Source organism: Drosophila gunungcola, chromosome 3R, assembly GCF_025200985.1.
Source record: "Drosophila gunungcola strain Sukarami chromosome 3R, Dgunungcola_SK_2, whole genome shotgun sequence".
Lineage (NCBI taxonomy): Eukaryota > Metazoa > Arthropoda > Insecta > Diptera > Drosophilidae > Drosophila > Drosophila gunungcola.
The window spans coordinates 5346586-5364269 of record NC_069139.1 but is presented as its reverse complement, the minus strand read 5'-3'; the positions used below and the strand labels follow the sequence as shown (position 1 = coordinate 5364269).

At 41.9% G+C, this 17684-nt stretch overlaps 4 protein-coding genes across 7 annotated transcripts; 1 reads left to right on the top strand and 3 right to left on the bottom strand.

Moving 5' to 3' along the window:
- Positions 1 to 214: 214 nt before the first annotated feature.
- Positions 215 to 4111, top strand: LOC128251900 (uncharacterized). The gene is made up of 6 exons (XM_052979152.1): positions 215 to 351; positions 421 to 981; positions 1526 to 3193; positions 3258 to 3436; positions 3502 to 3707; positions 3765 to 4111. Exons 1-6 carry the CDS (start codon positions 319 to 321, stop codon positions 3914 to 3916), a joined length of 2799 nt encoding a protein of 932 aa, XP_052835112.1. The 5' UTR covers positions 215 to 318; the 3' UTR covers positions 3917 to 4111.
- Positions 4053 to 7796, bottom strand: LOC128251905 (LIM and senescent cell antigen-like-containing domain protein 1). 3 transcript variants are annotated; one of them, XM_052979161.1, is made up of 7 exons: positions 7658 to 7796; positions 7304 to 7421; positions 5935 to 6054; positions 5181 to 5486; positions 4985 to 5126; positions 4590 to 4848; positions 4053 to 4529 (listed from the first exon to the last, which is right to left on the bottom strand). In XM_052979161.1, exons 2-7 carry the CDS (start codon positions 7315 to 7317, stop codon positions 4333 to 4335), a joined length of 1038 nt encoding a protein of 345 aa, XP_052835121.1. In that variant the 5' UTR covers positions 7318 to 7421; positions 7658 to 7796; the 3' UTR covers positions 4053 to 4332. The 3 variants fall into 3 exon arrangements, with proteins under 3 accessions (XP_052835121.1, XP_052835122.1, XP_052835120.1); XM_052979162.1 differs by lacking the exon at positions 7304 to 7421 and having other exon boundaries at positions 7658 to 7787; XM_052979160.1 differs by lacking the exons at positions 7304 to 7421; positions 7658 to 7796 and adding an exon at positions 6119 to 6609.
- A 4533-nt stretch (positions 7797 to 12329) lies between these two features.
- On the bottom strand, positions 12330 to 15374 carry LOC128251903 (autophagy-related protein 13 homolog). The gene has a single exon (XM_052979157.1). The coding sequence runs from the start codon at positions 15088 to 15090 to the stop codon at positions 13519 to 13521; it is 1572 nt and encodes a 523-aa protein (XP_052835117.1). The 5' UTR covers positions 15091 to 15374; the 3' UTR covers positions 12330 to 13518.
- Positions 15178 to 17679, bottom strand: LOC128251904 (trichohyalin). Of its 2 annotated transcripts, XM_052979159.1 has the most exons (3): positions 17439 to 17679; positions 16465 to 17311; positions 15178 to 16411 (listed from the first exon to the last, which is right to left on the bottom strand). In XM_052979159.1, the coding sequence occupies exons 2-3, from the start codon at positions 17194 to 17196 to the stop codon at positions 15872 to 15874; spliced, it is 1272 nt and encodes a 423-aa protein (XP_052835119.1). In that variant the 5' UTR covers positions 17197 to 17311; positions 17439 to 17679; the 3' UTR covers positions 15178 to 15871. The 2 variants fall into 2 exon arrangements, with proteins under 2 accessions (XP_052835119.1, XP_052835118.1); XM_052979158.1 differs by lacking the exon at positions 17439 to 17679 and having other exon boundaries at positions 16465 to 17428.
- Positions 17680 to 17684: the final 5 nt, after the last annotated feature.

Genomic DNA, 17684 nt, shown 5'->3' with positions numbered 1-17684 from the left:
ATATAATATAATATGTATAATAGTTTGTAAAAAATTAAGTTCTTGAACTTTTGCGTCGCTATTCCTGGCTTATATAATTAATATATTATTATCAATTGATTTTTAAAATTCCCGCGCATTTGTTTTCTCGTCCAACGGAAGTTTAGTATTTTTGTTGAAATATACCGTATGATTTCTATGAGAAAGCGTAAGAATTAAGTGGGAAACACCGATTTCAACAGACGGTTACACTGCGGAGCTTTAGGGTTTTTGTTTTGGAGCGTTGACGTTGAAAAAATCGTCCTTCTAGTGAATTTTTCAGAAATTTTCAATAAAAAAATGGCAGCCCCGAAGGCAGTTGCGGGTGCCCAGGTAAAAATCAAATCAATAGAAGCCCCTAAAAAAACCGAGACAAAACCGAAAAAAATCGAAATGTTGCAGTTGCCGGAGGGAAAAGGAACCTGTGTCCTCTGCGCAGCCGTGGCGGCTAGAGTTTGCCAGCGATGCGGGGACTTCTACTGCGCCAAGGACTGCCAGCTGAAGGATTGGCCACGTCATCGCTATATCTGCTTCCCGCTGCCCGCTCTGGTCCACCCCAAATCTTATTCGGTGCACTTGACGAGCGAGGAGTTATCGCTGGAGGAAGCGTGTGCGGTGGTTAATACTGATAAAGCCGTAGTAGTATCATCTCCATCTCCAGCCCCCGTTCCAACCATAATTCCCGATATTAGGAACCTTAATATCGGCAATAACGTCAATACCAACCGCTGCATTGCTCCCAAAGGCATTCTTACTACACCGAATCCCACTCCGCCAATCAGCAATATCGTCTCAAATATCAGCGGCATCAAAACGAAAAACAAAAATAATTCACCACCAAATGCGATCATGCCGCCCAGCAATAGTCTGGTGTGCATCACTGGATTCCGATCCGCGAATCGATGCAACATACGCGATGCCAGCGAAAATGCTGACAGGGCATTTGCCCAAGTGTGCGAGAAGGTTTTGTATACAAATACAGTCAATTTACATTCACCCGAACTTCCCAAAGTAAAATCTTTGCAAGCAGAGCAAACACACGTAGTTTATAGCAAGTTCTTGATGGACAATAATGCTATAATGAACGTCTTTTTCTAGTTTCAGAGCTTCTTAAAATATTCAATATCTAACGATACTCAATACAAAGTACTTATATATCGCCCCTTGATCTCATAGAATATAAAATAGAAGCTAGCCTTCATTAAACTTTAAAACTTTCTTTATAAATTAAAGCGTGTATTTAGGATTAAAAACTTGTACGCTTTTCAAAGTTATGTTAACCTTAGAGTTTTGACACTTTTGTTTTTTTCATAACTCGTAATGCTCAATCAATTGAACCCTAATATGTGAAATTTTTTCAAACTCATACCATAAAACCTAGAATTGCTAGAATACTGCGAATTTTGTCCCTGATCTAAATTATTTAAAAACTACTTTGGAGAAAGTTCGTTGTTGGGCAACATTTCTGATGAGTATTCTTATGAAACACACTTTGCACTCTTCGCAGGTTAATGCCATAGGAAATGAGCTGCCCAAGATGGTAAAGCCACGTCCTGGTCTCTGCGTAGCTCGTCACAATGGAATGTTTCAGCGTGCCAGGGTGATAAACTTCCTAACCAATAACAGTGCTCGCCTTTTGTTCATCGATCAAGGAATCACAAAGTCAAGAACAGTTTCGGATATGCGGGAAATTAACATGGAACTGGTATCGCTTCCCTGTTTAAGTCTGCTGGTTCAGCTTAAGGATGTGCCCAACTATGCCATCACCGACGAAGTCATCGCCTTCGTCTCTCAATTTGAAGGTGAAAAGTTTATTGCAGTCTACGAAAAAACCCCAGGATGCATCTATGTGGAACTGCTGTATCCGGAGACGAAAGTGTCGCTTAATGCAAAGATACGGGATTTCTGTTCCATTAAAAGGGTGTATGAAAAGCATAATTCTTTTAACAACAAAAAGAATGAAGTGCCAAAGCAGCAGAATTCTTCAACTCGACAGGAATCCACTATAACTAAACAATCGATTCCTAATCCACCAATAATTCAGTCTCAAACTACAGCAGTTGTGCACCAGCAACCTGTAACAAATATTGAAGCTGACGCAAAAGTTCCGGGCCAATCAGAGAATTTAAGTAAGGATCTCAAAGAACAGGATTTAAAAAAAATGATGTCTTTCATAGACAAAAAGAATAAGACAACAAGTCTGCCGCATTCCACATCTGGGCAGGAATCTACGTTTTTTGACTTCTTTAATAATAACCCAAAAAACGACGAAACAATAATTCCGTATATCTCTATTGACCAAGAGACTAGTCAAGCTAGGAAGCAACAAAAATCAGATCCTCGACCAGGAGAAATAGAGCTTCAGAAGTTCTTAAGAGACCTAGAGGCTAGTAATGCAAAGATGCGAGATGCCGCTGGACAGAAATTTACTGAGCCTAATCACACTAAAACCGTTTCTGAAGTCTGTAAAAATTATACACCAAAAACTCAGTCTCCTACATCAGATATTGTCTCCCAGGAACCTTTAACAAAACTGGATGCTGAAGTTAAGAATCAAGAAGAACGAATCCCTACCGCTGAGGATAATGTAACAGCCGATGATCCAACTGAACAGTTCAGCGAGTTTTTCCGCTCATTTGTGAATAAAAACGATATTCAAGAACAGGATATAAAAAAACTGAGTCCAAGAGAAATATTGGCGGAATTTCTACGTTGTAAAGGATTAAAGGATGTGAAAGATTCAAATATATCCGATGTTACCCAGGAAACTCGTTTAAGTCTTGAAAAGAAAAAGGACAAAGAACCTGAAGAAATTAAAGTTGAAGAAATTAAATTGATTCGCGACGAAACCAAATCAAACAAACTTGAAGTTAAAGAAATTTCTAACCTTTCTCTTGAATCGCAAGATAATGTGTTGCCTGGAAAAGATGTAGAACTAATTTGCGCTAATCAAGAAATCAAAACAGCTCCTCGAAATTTAGCAAAATCTAAAGATGAAGAAGTCAAAGAATTTTTAACACAATGCTTAGTTTCAAAAACTACTTCACCAAGTGATAAAGCAATTCCCTTGGGATTGCCACAACTTAAGGAAAATTTGGATTTGCTGTCTATCTCAAGAGATAATCCGCAAGTTAATGGGATAGTAAAGCCCAAAAACGAACCATTGCTCAAACCTGTAAGTATATTCGAGTATTTCTTTTTAGAAACCAAAAGTTTAAAAAAAATGTTCCTCTATTTAGCCCTTTGAGCTACGTCGCTTTTCAATTGAAAGTAAGGAAGGAATCGATGTATTCGTTGTGGATAATTCGAAAATGGCTCGCGGTATTTTTGGGGCATTTGACAGCACATACGCCTTTGAGTTTTCCACCTTGCATTCTCGCCTGTCGGAAATTACCAATTCGGAGCCGTACAAACCAGTGTAATTATTTTGTTGATTTATTTCCTGTTAATTTGTGTTGATCCCTTTAATTCCATTTTTGACAGCGCAAGAGAATATGTGCTTGCCAGATTCGAGGGCTTGTGGTATCGTGGCAGAGTGGAGCAGATTATAACTACCAAGCATTTGCAGACTGTGTATCGTGTGATGTACCTGGATTACACCAATGTGGAGGATATAACCGAGAAGGACATTCGTCGCTATCCATTGGACTTCACAACTCCCTGTAACACAAACCTTTGCGTGATTGAAGGTTTGTATTATTTCAACTTAAATTAAGATTTATATGTAATATCTATGGTATTTACAGACTTTCCACATAAACCGAATCCAGCACAGATTTCTTATTTATCGGAGGTGTTGAAGGTTCACCAAATAGTTCATATTGATGGTATTAACTATCTAAACAACATAGCCATTGTAACAGCCCGATCCCTTATCGCCAAGCTGATGAGTTTGTAACCCGAAAATTGCATTTTGTGTTTCTGCATGACGAGGCAAATCGAAATATTTTTTTGAACGAAAAATGGCACCACTAGTGCCATATGTTATTCCCAAAACAAAGCTATTCCAAATTTTAGACCCGGCCAAATAAGCATTACGTTTGAAATTATTTTAAAAACATTTATATATAAATAAAATTCAATTAAATAACAACGTTAAAAGCTGTTAATACACTATTATTATGTTCCCTAGCTATAGCTGCCGTTGATTCAAGTTTTTTACATTAGAAATTACACACAACAGGGTTACAACAGATTGAAAAGACATGCACATTAGGGTTTAGTTGGTTTTGTTTTTGTTTCTCGAATGTTAAATATGGTCTACAACGACAAAGGCACTGTTTGGTGTGGATTAACGACTGGCTCCAGACTGTCTTAGACGTTCTTCTTCATCGTCATCTCGTGGGCGGTGCGCAGGCGTCGTCGCAGTTCGTTGGGGAATCGCTCATAGCACTTTTTGCACACCGGCTTCTCGTCATACTCGTAAAACTTGGACTTCTGTGTCATTTTCGTGTCGCACACCGAGCATGCAAAGTGGTGAACACACCAGGCCTTGTTCAGAGCAGTGAAAACTGTTCAATATAAGAAAAGAATTGCATTAAAACACACACAAACTAAATAGATTTACTCACCATCGCCTCCAATGACCTGGTTGCATACGAAGCACAGGTTGCCAAAGAGCTGATGGTAGTGCGTCTCGCAATAGGCCAATCCCCTCTTCTCGTAGTGCCGGTGGCCCAGGAAGGGCTTCTCGCACTTGGCGCACACGAAGTGCTCCACATGCCAGTGCTTGCCCAGCGCCGTGACCACTCGCTCCTCAATTGGCCGACGACAGGCGCCACAGATGGGAATGCCCATTTTATCATGGCAACGCAGACAATACAGTTCGTTCTGTTATGGAACATGTAAACAATAAATGTTGTTAATAAGGCACATTTGTTGTTAAATGGTTTGTCAACTAAAGACAACTTCAAATGATAGGAACTAGTATCAGATAATGTTCTGGTTTTTTCAACCCAAAACCCACCATATCGTTGGCGGCCAATCCTGGTCGGCTCTTAACCTCTCGAGCCGTGGAATCCAGCTCAGTGCCGCAGGCCGTGCAACTGAAGTGATAGCCGTGGTACACTTCTCCGCGGAACCGCAATGGCTCCTCGTCGATGAGGCCACTGAAAAGTAGAGAAATTAGCCACGTGCCCAAACCAAAAAGCATCAAAACTTACTGGCATTTTTGGCATACATAGCGGCCGGTGATCTCCGCCTTCACCTTGGCATTGCACTCGTGGCACAGGGCGCGGTTTTGGTTCTTGATGAAACCGCAGTCGGCCAGCTCCTTGGCACACAGTTGGCAGCGGAAGCACTGCGGATGCCAGCTGGCTGACATGGCCTTGATGACCCGCCCGATGACGAACTCGCCGCATTTGTTGCAGCAGGGCGCAAACAGCACGTGGAAGTCGCGTTCGCAATACTTGCGACCCTCGAACTCGTAGAAAATTCCATCCTGGAAGGGTCGGAAGCACTGAGCACATCTGAAAAACAATTTAGCATGAGTAGATGATTTGCGAATGGAACAGCCTTTCCTTCTATTTTAGGACATGTTTGTAAGTCAAAAAAGGGACTGATAAAAACTTAAATAAACGAGCTTTGTATAAATCATGAACGTTTTTTAGCTGCGATGATGAATTCTTATCGAGAATGACGACATTCACCAAAAATTTTAAAAATTTAAATTTATTACACATAAATGTTTTGTATATACACTTACATTAAACTGTAAAACTTAATCAGTTTTCTTTAATGCAAAAAAAAAAAAAATAAAAATTGCAATAATCATTTCACTAACTCAAAACGTTTGCTGAAGCTTCTTTCGAAGTAAAAAGTTTCTGAAACTGTAAGGACACCCTAAACAAACAATTTCCTAAATTTCCTTTGCGTTGAGCTTGTAGAATTTTTCACGCTTATACAGATTATACTCACACAAAGCACTGTGTATGCCAGAGTTCTCCATTGGAGTTGACGATCTTCTCGGTGGGTTCGAATCCATCGGCGCATCGCGTGCAATGCATTGCACCCAGCGACATGTTTGCTGCCTGGACTCTGCAAGTTCAGGAGAAGATCGTTATTAGTTGGGGGTGAAACAATGGCATTCAGAAGCCTTTACACTTCAGCCTTGGAGTACATCATGGTTACAGCTTTATAGCGCCAAGGAGCACAACTTTAGGGTAGGGCGTGAAGCGACAAACTGGACAAAACAATGAGACTTATCGCTTTGCCGGCTCTGTTGACGTTGGCTGAATCATATTTCCATCGAATGCCCAGCCAAAGAGCTTTCTGGCATTCCTTGGATTTGAAGCTTTCGTCACAGCGAGTGTCGCATGGCAGTTGGATATCAAGCGTTAAAAAGTGCGGATGTGATGACTTCAGTGATGGATAAGATATCATTTTTGAACAGGTTCTGTACACTTTATATACTTATACCGTCGCAAAAAGATTGCTTTATGTATCTACTTCATAGTCGGCTTGGTTTAAGTCATTTATAAAATGGTGGTGGTCTTAAGAACACAAAGTTGAAAATAGCTTATAAGCTGAAATAATGAATCTTTTATTGAAGTTGCCATAACCATCATATTTGATCGACTGCTGATTTTTAAACTCAGTAAGCGATTTCGAATGTAAAAAATCTTTATGAATTCTTGATGTTTATTATCCACCATATTAATTGTTGGACATTGGAAAACTCTTACTGAATTTTAAACGTATAAATTATGTTTACCAGAAGTTTAAAGTTCCTAAAACAATGTGCTTGCTTTTAAGAGCTTACATTAAGATAAATCCCTTAATCATAAATACAAATCAAGTTCTCGGTGTAACTCAGGCTAACATTTTAATCAATGAAATGGTTTGGCAATTCTAGCAACGAATTCAAATTTGAATTTGCCGCCAACACGAATACCGCCCACATAATCTCAATCAAATCGACACACACAGACGCACAAACAAATAGTAAACAACACACGAACACGGCGCACACACACACAATAGCTCAAGTGGCGGCGTTTAAAAATAAATTTGAATGTTGCCATGACGTCATCGATGGAGTAAACATCTGGCAGGAAAATTGCATTTAATAGGGGTCTAATTCGCCCGCATGGCTTGCAGAGGCATAAGGTTGGATGAGGGCATGATATACGCATTATTAGCCTTAAACGGTTACTGATTCTAGCAACTAGCACAATGCGGGTTTATGCGAATGTGAAACGATGATTTTTGGCCTGCCAAATGATGCAATAAATGGGCGTTTTAGGCCCAAGGACGTTTGGAAAGTGGGACGGGACAATCTGCTTACTGCACGGGCGGCATTCTGTGGCCTTTCTTTTTTTCTGTTACTCTCGACTGGCTTTCACTTGCGATTGGCACCTGTTGCACCTGGTCTACGACTTTTTCGGATCACGACGAGCGAAACACTGCAAAAACATAAAAATGATCAATCTGTGTCTTCTGGCTTTCGGCGGTGTCAGTTGGGCGGGTTTCTAGCCAGATCCGGTTGATTTCCAGCAGAGAGGACAGACTGCGCATCACTGCCGCAACACAAAAACAACAATGGGCCGTGCCAAAATAGGCGAAACACAGGAATTTAACCCATTTCATTTGCTAATTTCACATTTGAAGCACTCCAATCCACACAAGGGGCCATCTTTACCTTCTAAAAACGCTTTTTAATTAAAGCCACTTCGCGATGGCAATTAATTTCACTTCATTTAATTAACAGCTTCCGTGGAAAAAGACGCAGAAAAACCAAGTATATCTTGACACTAAAATATCCCAAAAAATACCTGCCTATCGATAGCGCTATCAGTTTGTGTGGAGGTAGCCCTGATAAACCAATCGATTTGCTGCTATTGAGCGCCAATTTGAAAATGATTATCTACTAAACACATTGCGATTAGTCCAAATACCCAAAATACATTTGTTAAAGAATTTTACGATTTACGGCGCCATACTTATCGCCTTGTGGCATTATTGCTTCTTTGTTTCACCTTCTTATCAGTTGCTGGCCAACTGCTGTTCTTCTTAGAAAATGTTTCGTAACGCGGTCTTATCAGCAAAAATACCTTTTACTTCATGTACTATTTGTTTATAAACAAGCTCCGTTCACATGTTAATTAAAACCCCTTTGACATTGAATTTGATTGATATATGTTTCTTGGCTTAATAAAAAACAAAAAAAATACTGGCGCATGAACAAGAATGCAATATTGATATTTTAGAACCTATGTACAAATAACTAAATCAACCACATCAATGTCAGTATATAAAACTACGAAATTCCTCAATAAATATAGTTTTCTTAAATAGGTAAATATCTTTAACGGTGTTGTGAACTTTACGAAACATTTTCTAAACCGCTGCTTAAACCGAAATCTAGAGTGGTCAAAACATCAAAGACTTAAAGTTAAAATAAATTTTCCTAACATTTGAATTAGTTTTTGCCGAGTTTTCGTTTTGATGGATCTTAGTAGATTCATGTAAATGCATTATTCGTTTGTTTTAATTGTTTCTCCGAATTGTGTTTGTCTGTATTTCTTTGCGCCAAACTTCCGGCTTGCGGGTGTGAGGATCATATTTTCGTAACACCCCTCGCCGACTTCCGCAATGTGAAATGAGATAAAACTTCCAGCTGCAGTTTCGGTTTTTGCTTTATTTTTCATTTGCTTTATTCATTATATCTCGCTTTATGGAGCGCTGTCCCGTTAAAACGGGTTGCCAGGCGAATCGATCAGCGCTCTTTGTTTATCAATCTCACTCTTTTGTCAGTCGCCTTTATTTATTATTATTAAATGAGTTTTTTTCCAGCGTAACGAAAACAAACAAGGTGGCCGACAAGGCCGCAGGGTGTGCGAACGAGACGGCAGAACAACAATCGCCATAAGAACAACATTGGATCCACTTCTCATATCATACTAATAGCATCCACACCACTTAAAGAAAATAACATATCGATACTAAATCAAATATTTAGTTAATTTATTATTACCTTTCGTTTTGTGTTTTTTGTTTTTATAAAATACACTTTAGATTTCCCTTTACAAAGAACTGGGTTTCGAATTAACCGTATAAACTTTGCAATTTTGTATTTCTCTTCATAACAATTTAAATTGTTCTTATTTTAATATATTGTTTCAACATTAAAATCTTAACATCTAGTCTCAAGGTAATAAATAGAAAATGCTGAAAAAAATTGTTTTTTTTCTCTGCACATTGTCACATGGTTGGAAAATGGTGGTGGAAAGGGAGTGGGCTAGTGGAACCTGGAAACCGGGCGGCTTCGAGACTTTCGGCACGTAGCAACGCGTAGCTGTAAGTTTATTACGCATGTTTTTATGCTGTTGTTTACCAAAAATTCGCCAAGGCAGCCCAGACCAGCCCAGCCCCCAACCCTTAAAGCACTGAAAATGTGACTCGGGCGTATGAGCAACATGTTAAAACATATGGAAATCGGTGTGGAATGTGGAAACTACAAGCGGATGCAGATGCAGTTGCAGTGGGTGTCTAAAAATAAATTCATTTATGCTCTCTATTATTGCAGCTGGGTTCCAAAGCCGGCAAACCAGATGGACAACTAGTACCAGTGCTTGCAGTGGTAGAAGCTGAATGTTTTCCAAAGGGGTTGGTGGAATAAAAATTGATAAATATTAGATGAATAAATGCAAACAAAGATACACATATTTAATATATAAATTTTTTCCAAGTGAAATATATACATTCATTTATCACTGATGGTTTAATGACATCAAAACATCAAGAAAAATAACAAACTAATCTTATCAAAATTCTGTTTACAAAAAGGTTTCGAAATCAACTTTATTATCTCTCTATAGAGAATAGAAATAAAGTAGAAGTTATAATTAAATCGAAAATGTTTAAGAATAGATGTTTTCTGTTGATAGTTTTGTTGTATGTCGACTTTATAAGCCCTGTAACTAAATGCTATCTTAAGGATTAGCTAATTGAGCATTCAAAATTATATTATACTCTTAATCTGCTCAGAATAGAAATTTTGACCCCATTTTAAAGAGTGTATTTGGCCCCAAAACTCCGCCCCTTTTTTTATACGCCCCTGTAGACATGAGTGGGTTTCTCTTGAAGTTGCACAAACCCATTGCAGCTGCATGGAAAGCTCAGAATCGGAGCTTCCAAGCTCGTCCATTCATCTTTTTTGTCGATTTCTCAGCGAGCTTGGAACAACAATTTCAAATATGCGGTCGCGCGTTGCATAAAAACGCAATTATAGCTCTGACCGCGTCCGCATTGCATTTAGGCCCTGTCTTTATCGCCATTTGTTGTTTATCGTTATTGCTCGAGCGAGCTTATCAAGAAATTTCGAAACACGAATCCACCTTGCGGGGGATTTTACTTGAACTGAAACGGTTTACCTCGGCACGTGAATACAATCAAAAAATTCCGGTGCCTCAAGAAGATACAGTCTGACCTCCATAAATCAAACTACTTAAGAACAGACATGATTTAAAAACAGCTTTGTGTACAGTAAAATATATAAATAGGTTACATTAAGAAAGAATTTATTTATTTAATTTTTATTTAAGTAAGGAAAAAAACACATCTTGTTGAAAATACCTTTTTTATCCATTTAATTGAGTCCAGAAAAATAAATTTTAATTATATTTGAGGTTTCTTAATCATACAAATGCATTATAACATGAGTTCACTGAAGGCATACTGTAAATAATTCAATTGGAGGTGCGTGGGCGCCGGAAAAAGGGGAAAACCCGGGGGAGAGAGTGCAATCCGGTTCCCGTGGGTAGCTGTAGCTTATTTGGAGCGTTGGCACCGGCAGATACAAAAAAGTAAAAATTAATCACTCGAAAGCAATTTTCCCGCCTGCCAAAGTTTGCATTTCATATGCAGTCCGACGCCAAAAGGCAAATAAATACATTCAATTGTTGGCAACGCGTCACCATTTTCGGCGCTTGGCAACAGCGAACTTCAAACAAAGGCGGACGGCGAAAACGTTGGACAATTAAAACCGAAAGCCAAAACAAAATCTGTGTGCATATATTCGAGTGAGTGGTGTCCCCACACAAATGCAGTGCCGGCGACCTGTTGTCGCCACGGTGCGATCGTTAAGTTTTATCTTTCGGACTTGTTACCAAAGTTCATTACCAGAATAGCCTGTAGTCTAGTCTCTTCCGCGGCATTCTATTTTTGACACCAGCTAACACAATCAACAGGGGTTGTAAAACTAAAAGCATTTTAATATTATTACAAAGTGGACAACAAGTAGTTGGTTTACTATCAACTCAAAAACATCTACAAATTTAAATTAGGAAAATTGTTGTCAAAGCTGAAACTTTTAGAACTGTTGCTATGTTGACCCCAAAAATTTCGATAACGAAAGAATTTTGGCTTTTTTATCAAGCTATTTTAAACTGTACAGTTCGAAACAAATTTAAAAGCAATATAAGTATTTAAGTTGTTGTTTTCCAAAACAATTTATTTGTTGCCCTTAGATTCGTTTAGATTTATGTTTGAAATTAGGACAGGTTCTCAAATCACAGAGAACAGAAATAAATACTTTTGTTTTGTTTCACGTGTCTAGAACTACTTAACATAACTTGTTCTGTCGATTAATGAACCCTTAAGATACAGATACCCAAACTCTTAATTCCACCCACTCACGTGAAGGCAACCAAAAGCGTGTACAGCTGTCCGTTTGTTTTGCACTATGACAATGTCATTAGCACTCGAAAGAAAGAATCGGGCACAAAGCGAAACAGCAGATAACTTGCGGATCGGATCGGATCGGCGAAACAACAAAAAATAGTAAACCTATATGTTCGTATATGTGCTTAGTTAAAAATAAAACTATTTAGCCTTTGCGATGTCGTTGCCGTTGCCATAGTGACGTTAATTCGCCATGGAATGGCGGCTGAAATGCGAAAATATTGCAATCCCCGGAGTGCGCAAATAGTACCAGAGATTAGGTCAAAGATATATACTATATAGTCATCTGGGAGAGTCGTCAGCTGTGGGGAGATCGAGCATACTAATCGCATGTTAATTGATAACGACCACAACAAACTGGCAGTTAGTCAGGTGCAGCGCAACACTCTCGACTCTGACGTACATTATACAATACTGTTCGAACTGATTGACTGATAGAATGGTATTCCAGCACGATAAAGTAAGTATGCAAAATGAAAACAAACAAAAACCAGTTTAAGGCGGTGGAAAAACCCTTTGGGGGGAGTGATTACCTCGTATCTCGTATAGGTAAGTCACATGAGTGATCCGGAATGGTCTAGATATTAGGATATTAAGAGATACAACATATACATCTGGGCGTTCTTCTGCCTTTTGCAAGGTTAACTATAGGGCATAAACTATAGATCATACAGATTCAACAAGTGACACGCCTCTTTAAAGTGAAGTAAACATTTTGATTAGTGTCTTGATTAACAATTGCTTTTATTCATTGTTTATATGTATGTATAAAGTTCATTATTCTCTTATTGCTAAGTGTATTTTTAATGAATACTCGAATTTCGATTCTCATATATGTAGGCATATTTTTGCAATTTCAAAACCAATAAATAGCAACGGCGACCAAGATTAAAGATAAAAGAAAACACTAGCTGTTCTTTTCAACTTCCTGACAGTACCAACTAAGTTAGGATAGATATATTTCGTTATGCTTCAAGTCTTTCGAATAGTTTCGCTTTTCGATTAGTGGTTATGCATTGCATATACCATCGAACAGTTCGTTTTTAAATCGGCCATCTGGCTTTTTTGCTCACTTACAACACAAATAAACCTTTTAGCTTTCTGATTAATTGCTGTTATCTATAGTTATTTATGTACATACACGATTTTTTTCACTTACAAGCAGGCGAAAGGCACTTGAACAAAGAAACAAACAAACAAACAAGTGACGAGTACGCCCAACTTACTACCATATGCACAAGCTATAGCCGCCTATATGCATATGCATATGCTTGCGGCACTTACTTATGTATTTGTGGCTAAGGTGTAAACTGCTGCATCGGAAACTTTAAAACGTGACATGAGCTCTCTATACCTATGTACAACCTAGACGGACCTAGAGCCTACAAAAGCCTTATATATAGTATTTACATAGCGGGTAATATCAAAAAGCAGCCTATCAACTCAACTTAACACATTGGCATACATAAAAAGTGGGGCGTCAAATTTTTAGTTGACAATCTTTGGACAATTTTAAGAAAGGGCTTAGGGGAGTTATTAGGTCTAAAATTCGTTTTTCTCTTTCAAACTTTCATGGAAAATAACTGATTATAATGATAAGGTAGAAATGATAAATATTCCACTTTGTTATTAGTACAAATTTTGAATGATTCTCTTTTAAAGAACAATTGTTAACTCTTTCAGTAACCAATTAAACTTCCAAACCTATACTTTTCCATGCAGTTCTCTTAAAATAGTTTTCTTCACTTTCAGTTTATCCTTGACCGCCCCTCTATAAATATGGTCTAACTAATGACACGTCTGGGGGTGTAATCCAACTCAGTTGCTCATTTGGAGGCCACCGCTGCTGCGGCTGCCCGTCGACGAGGAGCCCGTGAGTCCGAACTGCGAAACCAGCTTGTCGTAGTCCTCCAGCGAGGTCTCGAACTGCTCCAACTGCCGGGACAGGTCATCCATGGCGCTGGCATCGGCGGCACTGGTGGCAATCGCCGTTGCCGCTGCCGTAGGACCACATGCTGCTCCACCGCCGGAGCCATTGGTTGCCGGTGAGGTCGAGCAAACCGAGGAAATCTCTGCCTGCAGCTCGTTGAGACCCTTGAGCGGTGGTGCATGATAGCATTCCCTGTAGAACTTGGCCAGATCGTTGACATGCGACGTGGGCGAGGCGAAGGGAAAGTGCAGCTCCTTGAGCAGATTATCATCATCGGGTGGCGGTTGTAGCGCCGGTTCCGAATGGTGACGATACGTGGTTGTGGCGCTGGCGGGGATCAGCAGGCTTTTGATGGGCGACACCGAGTTGCCCGAGTTCTTTTCAAAACTCTTGAAGCCCGTGGAGTTATTGTTGAGATTGCTGCTCTGGTTGAATTTACTGTCCTGTGGATAATTGTTGTTATTGCTGCTGAGCTCACTGGCGGTTGTATTGTTATCCAGGCGGTTGAGGGACTCCACAGAGCCGCGCCCACGTAAAAGCCACTCGAAGGGCGGTGTTTCGGGCAGCACAAAATCATCCTCCGTGTACTGCTTTAGTTTGCCCATATCGGTGAAGGCCCCCGGACGCAGCGGCTTCTCGATGTCGATAAAGCGTCGATCTGCTGGGTTCTGGGCGGAATTAAAACCACCTAAGCCCAGCTTCTTGACCAACGCAATGCCATTGTGGAGCTGCTGCTGGTTGACCGGTGAACTGGCATCTGTGGCGGGCCTAAAGTGATCCGATTTCAGCATGATGGTGTTGCTCTCCGCCTGCGCTGCCGTGGGCGAGATGGTCAACTTGGTGCGGTAAGCCACGGACATGACCAGCGAGCCCACAATGGTGCTGAGCTGGCCGATCTTCACGTGCTTGTGGCCCTCGCCCAGGGTGTGGACCTGAGGCCTGTCCACGTAGATCCTGTAGAAGATGCCGTACGAGTCGGGACACTGGCGACGGGACAACTTGTAGGCGGGCGTTGTGCGGGTTAGCGAGATGAGGGACTTCAGCATGATGCCCATGCGGTTGTAGATGGCGTGGGCTGCCTTCAGCGTCTGACCCTCGGGGTTTAGGTCGTTTGTGGCCGGGGAGGAGCCGTTCTGGGGTGGGATTAGGTCCAGCGACCACACCTCAAGGACCATCTGGTCGCCCTCGGCGGTCTTCAGGGAGATTTCCACGCACAGCGGCAGGCGCTGCAGGATGCTCTCCCCGGTCTTCAGATTGAGGGCCCGCTTGGTCTCGTCCAGGACCTCCGGATGATCCTGGACAGCAATGTTGAACCAATCGCTGCCCGCCAGTGGATTGCACTGCGTCTGCATCTTCTCGCCGAGCCGGGATTGGACCACCACCTGGGTGGACTTCAAGACCAGGAACTTGATGAACTTCTCCAGATCCCGCTCCGCCGCATTCAGTCGTTGTGCCGACATTTCCTCGCTTTTTCTTTGTTTTTCCGTCTGTGCTTGTTGCGATTGTCTGTGTCCAAAGTTCGCTGTCTGCGACTTGGCTTATTTCACTTTTCGATTTCCGCGTTTCGGTTGCTCGCGATTCTTGCGTTTCAGCGTCGCGCACTTTGCCTTCTAGGCACAGCTAAACATAATCAAAACTAGCCCGGGCATTTTGCCAAAACACTGTCACTTGTGCAACGCCCTTTCACAGCGATTTCCGTGTTTTTGTTTGTACGTGAGATTTTTAATGACAGTAAGCGTCAGCGTTGGCCATAGAGGTGGTCGATGACAATATCGATGAATCGATATTTTCGAAATATCGGTCATAAATCGATATGTTTTCTTGCCACGGTTATAGCCAAGTTACACTAGCGCACGTCTTCTATCGATTTATAGCCCAGCTCTTATTTTATTTTAATGCTATGGATTACTGGTTAAATCGTTATCTGAATAATGGCTTGTATCTACTCTGTGTTCAAATTGCTGCCTGTGGGAGCGTTCACCTCCCAAGCCCCCCTTCTCATTCGACTACGCCTCTGGTTGACAGAAACCATTTCTCAAGGGATGTTTATTCTTTGGTGCGAACATGGCATTTTTTTGGGTGTGGCAGCTGCATGGGAAAATACAAAGATCTGGCAACGCCACATGCCTAAATGGTACACGTCACGTACGCGGAGTGGCGGTTAAAATTTGAATTATATATGTTGAGACCAAGGACCAATTCGAATGTATTACCATTTTGAAACCACAATTTAGAAGTATACTAGGAATCTCCGCCGCCCAACGCCTGCACATCCTCCCGGCAGAAATGCTCGCGATCCTTGGAGGTCAGGACATGTTTGGGCAGATACCGAAGAACGGAGGCGGGAACCTGGCCCAACATGGCCAGCCGTTCCTGCTTGACACGCTCCTCCTGTTCGGCATCGGACTTTGTCTTAGCATCGAAGTACTGGATATTTTCGGCGGTGGCCTCCGCCCGTTTCCGCTGGTTATCCTCGATCATGGCCAGCAAGGTGGCCCCATGGGCCCTGCGCCTGCGGTAATCCTCCAGCTGCTTCTCGGCTTCCTGACTGCTCACATCCGGCGCCTCCTGCTGCTGCGTGGCCAACTCCATCCGCTTCAGCTGCATCTGGGCCATCTTGTGGTGCTCCACCTCCTGGCGGTAGCGATCCAACTCCTGTTTGGTGCGCCGGCGCGATAACTGCTCCTGCTGCAGCTGCTGGCGGAATCGCTCGTCGCTCTTGGCCGTGTATTCCGCCTCCAGCAGATCCAGCAGCAGATTGTCCCGATGGCGTTTTTTATTCTGCCAAACAAATCGGATAAGAATCTATTGATGGTGGGCTTTCCATGACTCACCTCTATCTCCATAACCTGCTGACCCAGGCGGATGCTAATCTCCTGCTTCTTGCGCTGCACATCCTGGCGTTCCTCCTCCAACTGGAGCTTCCTTCGCTCGATTTCCGATTGTTTTTGGGCTAGGTCACCCAGCTCCTGGTTGTTCTGGGCCCGCTGCCACTCCCTGAGAGCCTGGTTTTCCTTGATGGACTGCAGCATGTCCTGGCGCTTCTGCAGCTTCTTCCGTTCAATTTCCAGCTGCTGGGCGCGATCCTCCTCTTGGATTTGCTTCTGTCTCAGCAGGCTGAGCTCGCGATCGTTCATCACCTGGGCGTGCTCCTGCTGGCGACGTCGCCGGTTCTCCTCCATTTGTCGTGCCAAGGATTCACGCAGGCGTCGCTGTTCCTCCTTCAAAGCGGCTTCTCTTTCGCGTTCCTTGGCTTCCAGCAGGCATCGCTCCTCGGCCACTTCCTGGGCCTCCACTCTCACGGACAGCTGACGCTGGCGTTTCCGGTCCTCCAGACTCTCGGCTAGCTCCTTAGAAATGGCTGCTAGACGCAGTTGCTCCGCCAAATCCCTTAGTTCCTCGCAATCCCGCCGCAGTTGCTGGCGGCGTTTCTTCTCCACAAATTCCGCGTGCTTCATCTGCATCATTTCCTGCGTCATGGCCGCTTTCTCAATGAAATCCCTGGTCATTGGGTTCTCCTTGGACAGCTCCAGACTGCGATTCACCTTCTCCAGGTCGTGCTGCATCTTCTGGAAGAGCCGGGAGCTGTAGAAGTCGTGCTCCAGGCGCAGCGACTGTGGCAACTTGAATTGCGGTTTTCCGATGCTGAAAATTTCGGAGTCCTTCTGGTCACGCCCATTTCTAGCGGTTGCCATGGTTCAAACAGGAACACAGCAAATCCAGTGGAACCAACAAAAAAATAAAATAAACAACAGAATAGTTTTGGGTAATAACTATGAGCACTTTGAAATCAAAGATTGCTATTTACTTTTACGAACTCCATTGCGGTTTTGAGTCTGTTAACATATATATAAATATACAATTATCAGTGTCTTGGATAATACAAATATTTAGCAACAGGTCCTTGCTAGCGTTCTACGGTGAATGGCAACTGCGAACAGGAATAGTATAATTCGATCATTCACTACGAAACACCATGGGATCATATAATATTTAAAAATGTGTTATTTTAAAATATTTTAAATTGATTCTAGTTTCTTAATAAATAGCGGTA